This window comes from Papilio xuthus, unplaced genomic scaffold (assembly GCF_000836235.2).
Source record: "Papilio xuthus unplaced genomic scaffold, Pxut_1.1 DF828258.1, whole genome shotgun sequence".
Classification (NCBI taxonomy): Eukaryota; Metazoa; Arthropoda; class Insecta; order Lepidoptera; family Papilionidae; genus Papilio; species Papilio xuthus.
In genome coordinates, this window is record NW_013530391.1 from 1692214 (window position 1) to 1697509 (window position 5296).

At 38.9% G+C, this 5296-nt stretch overlaps 1 protein-coding gene across 1 annotated transcript; it reads right to left on the reverse strand.

Moving 5' to 3' along the window:
* Positions 1–1549: 1549 nt before the first annotated feature.
* LOC106113533 (uncharacterized) lies at positions 1550–3561 on the reverse strand. Its single transcript, XM_013306354.1, has one exon. It carries the CDS (start codon positions 3271–3273, stop codon positions 2323–2325), a length of 951 nt encoding a protein of 316 aa, XP_013161808.1. The 5' UTR covers positions 3274–3561; the 3' UTR covers positions 1550–2322.
* Between the last annotated feature and the right edge of the window lie 1735 nt (positions 3562–5296).

Consider the following 5296-nt stretch of genomic DNA (forward strand, 5'->3'; position numbering starts at 1 on the left):
AGTTTGGGAAAGGTGGATGTTGTTATTGAGCCGTTAACGATGGAAACTATTGCATTAAGAGAATGTGGCAGTGTCATAAGCAACATTTTAAGTGAAACACCGTCAATACCAAGTGCATTTGACTTAAGGTTAGTAATAATTTTGGAAATCATCAGCTCATTAACAGGTTGAAGAGAGAAAGATGTACCAATAGTGTAGCGGTGTTCTTCGAAATAGTTCATGTACGATTGATCGATACAGGGGTTCCCAGGCAGTTTTAAAAAATGATTGTTAATTTTATCAGGATCTGTCAGATGGGAGGGTAAATAAGTATCTTGCTTCGGAGGTAGCACAGTCAACTTTAAATTCTGCCATAATAATTTAGGTCTTTTAATATTATTGTTTACGTTATGATTAAAATATGCCGTTTTTTCTTTATGAATGGAGTGGGTAACTAAGGTTTTTAAATTTTTATAATATGTTTTATGACTTTCTAACTTTGTTTTCAAGTAACGTTTATGAGCTGCATTGCGAATTTTCATCATAATTTTAATTGTATCGGTTATCCAAGGCTGATTACGTTCTTTTAATATACAAGATTTCGTTGGGGCAAATGCATCAAAAACAGACGTGATGTGATAATTAAAAAGACATAACTTATGATCCACATCCGGTGTAAAAACTATTTCTTCCCAATTAATAGAATCTAAAGATAAATCAAAAACTTCCAACGGTATGTCTTTTAGAGGTCTGTAATTAACTTTTTTCGCGCGTGTTTTAAATTTTTCGCTATGTAATTCGCAGGTTAGCAGGGCATGATTGCTCAAGGGGGCAACCGGTTCTATCTCAATATGCCGCATTTTCACATTAGTACATATTACATCTAGTAAGGTTTGGCTATGATCTGTAAAGTGTGTCGGCGACGCAACCAATTGCATTAAGTCCAAGCAATCTAAAAAGGTTATGAACTTTTTAACTTTCGTATCGTTATTGCGGAGCAAATCGATGTTAAAATCCCCTAGTAAAATGACATTGTCGCAAAACGCTAATGAGTTTACAGATATAGTGACCGCATCAAAAAAGGAATCGACGTCAAGCCATGGTGGGCGGTACGCGGTGCCGATAGCGAGCATCTTGTTGTCCATCTTAAGTGTTAGCCACAATTGTTCGACGAAAATGAGTGATGGTTCGACGGGGTGAGCAAACACGCGGGCATTGATACCTCGCTTTATGTAAAAGCCGACACCCCCGCCCCGGCCGCCGCGCACAGTGCGCGGGCGCGCCGCGTGCAGCAGCCGGTAGCCGGCGGGGCGTGGAGCGCTGCCCTCCTCGCCCGCACGTAGCCATGTCTCGCCCACCGCCATTATATCTATGGCATGACGCTCCACAACCGCGACAAAGTCTTCACAATAGGTGTTCAGCGAGCCGACGTTGAGGAAACCGAGTTTTAAAAATGCTTTCGGGCCGGCTTGTATTGCCTCAAAATAAATTTAAAATGATAAGAGTTAGATGAGAAAATCAACAAAGCTGTACTTAAAAATAATTTCAATAAAATTTCGATTATGTTTTTAATTGAAATAGTGTAATATAATAACAATCTTATCCGGTTACTGGAATATTTATATAAGTTCTTACAGAGATAATACTTCAGACAAGTAACGAAAATATAACAAAAACCCCATCGGTTAGCATTGCAACAAAAACATGAGCTATACCATACGAGTAAGATCAAAATAAAAATAACATTAGTAAAATACAAATTAAACGAAAGACAACAATAAAAAATGATCTTAAGCGAATCGTCTGCACAAGGGTTAAATGGATTAACAGTGTGGTTTCTAGGATAATATTTCACTGCAACACAACAATAAAAGATATAAGACCTTGAGAACTTAAAAAACATAATTACATTAATAAAAAAATAAACAAACAACGACCAACAGATAAATAAAAATGGATGGTCGGAGCGTAGGCAGTTTAATACTACTGTTATGTTGTTGCACCGTAGTAAATAGGTGTGGAATAAAGATAAAATACAATATAAGACATTTGTAAAATGAAAGACAGATGTGTACATAATAAACAATGAAGCAAGGAAGGAGTAACAATTAATTTTGATTGAATCGGAGGCACGCAAACTATAACATCGTAATAAATGGTAATTGAAAATACAATTTGAATAGTAGGTAATAAAAAATAAAACTATTGTGAGCCTCATGTAATCTAAGTGTCTGCATATTAAGTTTAATAAAGTTATAGTTTTTAATAAAGTGTAGTAGAGGCCTGACAATAAAATGTACCTAGGTTGCTTTATTATAGCGTTGCGTGTAGCCAAACTAATAATTAGACAAAAATTTTATTTATATCTCCTTCCGTACGAATTCGTTCTACAATCTTACCGTCGTCCTTTCTTGTAAATACCTGACCACCTTTTGTCCACACGTACTTCCATTGCGCACGGGAAGCAGCTTCCCGCGTCTTACCAAACAGTTGCCGGTTGGTGCGCGTGAGGCGTTCGTTGATGTAAACTTTACTCGGCGCTCCAGCCAAGCTCATGTCGGCCGTGGAGAGGCCCCGGCGGATACGTGCGGCTCGCAGCATGGCGTCACGCTGAGCGCGACGTGCCAGCCGTACGACCAGCGGTCGCGGTTGCTGTGGCGCGCCGTCGCTTCGGTTGCGCCGCACCGCGCCCCGCCGCTCTGCGTGGACGATGTCGCGCTCCTCCAGTGTCAGGCCCAGCTTTACGGCCACAATGCTGGCGAGATGGAGAGCGTTCTCGCTTCTCTCTTCCGGCAGCCCGGCTATTTCGACATCATTTTGCAACAACTCTTGGTCTCGTTCATTCGATTGCATCTTCAGGTCGGCTACCGTATTCTCGAGCTGCTCGTTGGCAAATGTTTTTACATCAAGTTGTTTTTCAACCTTGAGAACCTTTTCTTCGACTGCAGTTAACCGACTACTGCACGCTTGTAGATCCGCCTTGAACTGCTTTATCTCATATATTGTATCATTTAGATCGCTTCTAAGACCCTTTACCTCATGAATGAGTTCGAGGAGCATACGGGTTTGATCAGCCGTACCCTTTACGGAGGCCATTGCCTCATCACCGGGGCTGGAGCTTTCTGCTGATACATTGTCCGCTGGCTTAGCCTTGCAGCCCTGGCAAGAAAATCCTAGGGGGGGCTGGCCGGCAGGCAGACCACTGCAGCCGCGGTGGTACACATTTGTACACTTGGTACATCGTATGCAGTCGGCATTGGCCGTATATTTGCCACACGCACGGCACTTCGGCATTGCAGATAAGAGATGGCGCCACTGTATAGTTTATAAATACAGAATAAAATCTTATTTCGTTAAAAGTTTAGGCAAACACTTTTATCCTTTAACCACTGTTAATGCTTCAAGAAGAATATTACAAAGTCGAATTTCACTTAATCGGAGATTAAAATTATATCGCAGAGGTAAGGTAGACTAAGAAACGTTCCCGCACATATAACAAACACTTTTGTGGTTAAATTAGCGAATTGTGTTTGGATAACAATAACATCTGCCGAAATCACACTGTACTTCAACTCTCTGTATAATTTACAATGAAAAATACTTGTTTACTATTTTTTTTTAACGTAAACAAGTTCACAGTTAACCGCTGTCACTGACGTACGTGACGTCAGTTTCACGACGATTCAGTTTCTTAATTTAAATTGGTTTCTGAGACTGAAATCCTTTTAAACCCATTGGCATCTTAGTTATGTCAAAGATGCCAGAGTGTTGACGATGTATTTTAAACAGGGATTTAAAATAAGCTAATAAAAAGCGTACCACTCCAGTCACGCTGCAAACAATAAAACTTTTAACCAAAACATGTTCAGGTTAAAAGTAATTAAAAAAAAAACGAAAAAAATATACATTTTTGTAACAAAATAATTTAATTAACAAGAACAAAGCTACGCGGCTTTACAGAATTAACAAATTATACAAAATACGATCGCATAAAAGTGGATCTCTGCCGTAACTATGTCACATTTTTTTCAATTAATAAAGTATGGAAGGGAACATACTCTACCGAAACTACGGAAAAGTGAAGGAAGATATCTGAAAGGGATGACAATATACTTTCGTATAAGAGTTACAATATTAAAAAGTCACAAAACCATGTATTTAATTTATCAAGCGCTATATATTTTAAGATCAAGTGCAGGCTATATTGGGACTCAATATCACGACTGCCCTGAGACAAGCCGAAGACAGGACGGCGTGGAGGCAGCTGATCGACACAGCCGTTAAAACATATCAAGACAAGAATACGAGGAAGAATATATTTTAACAGATCTCTTTTACATAGATATCAAACTTCGAGTCAGATGTATATAATAATTACTTAAGACGTTAAACAATCTGTAACTTAACGCCTCGCTAAGTGCTGTCGTCAAAACACTGGCTTTATTTAGTATTATATTTCACAGTAGAGAAAATTAAATTGGAAGAAAAAAAAATCTTAAAAGTTGACAAACGAGCAAGCGGCCAAATCTCATATGAAGTTGAAAGATGCATCGCCCTTTAATGAACAAAAGAGTTGACTATCTCCCATTCCTATACGTATCCCTTCTTCCTTCCTATTTTTATTATCAGGTCATCGCAATGCAATACGAAAATAAAAGCACTACCAGACGCGCACGCCCTCTACTGGACAAAAATATTAAATCCACACCAATCTCTAGCTCTAGCATCAATGCTAATTAGAATCTTAGGTAAATCATATTACTTTTATAAGGTAATCATAGACTGAATACAGACATGTTTCTATCATCATATTAATACTGAAACTATACGAAATAATTCTATAGGCAATAAATGACATTATCAGCCAGTTACATCTTCATCCCCACTGAGGGGATCAGAGCCTATCCTTAGTTAAGGATGATTAGGCCATAGTCAACCACGCTGGCCAAGTGCGGGTTTGGTTGACTTCACACAAATCTTAAATTTCTTCTCAGATATGTGCAGCATCACGATGTTTTCCTTCACCGTAAGAACGTCGGTTAAATGTACATATGTAATTCGAAAAACACATTGCTAGATGATGGGATTCGAACCCAGGATCTGCAGATTACAAGTCAAGTGCTTTAACCCCTAAGCCACCGACGCTCTAAGTTAAATCTTACTTCTTATGGATATTATAAATGCGAAAGTTTGAATGGATGGATATTTGTCTCTTCTTCTCTCGTCATAGAAAACAGTTTGTAAGAACACTTATGTAAAAAAGAAATTTTCATAAAGCGCGGACGATGTCGCGGGTGATAGCCAGTGTGAAAAATAA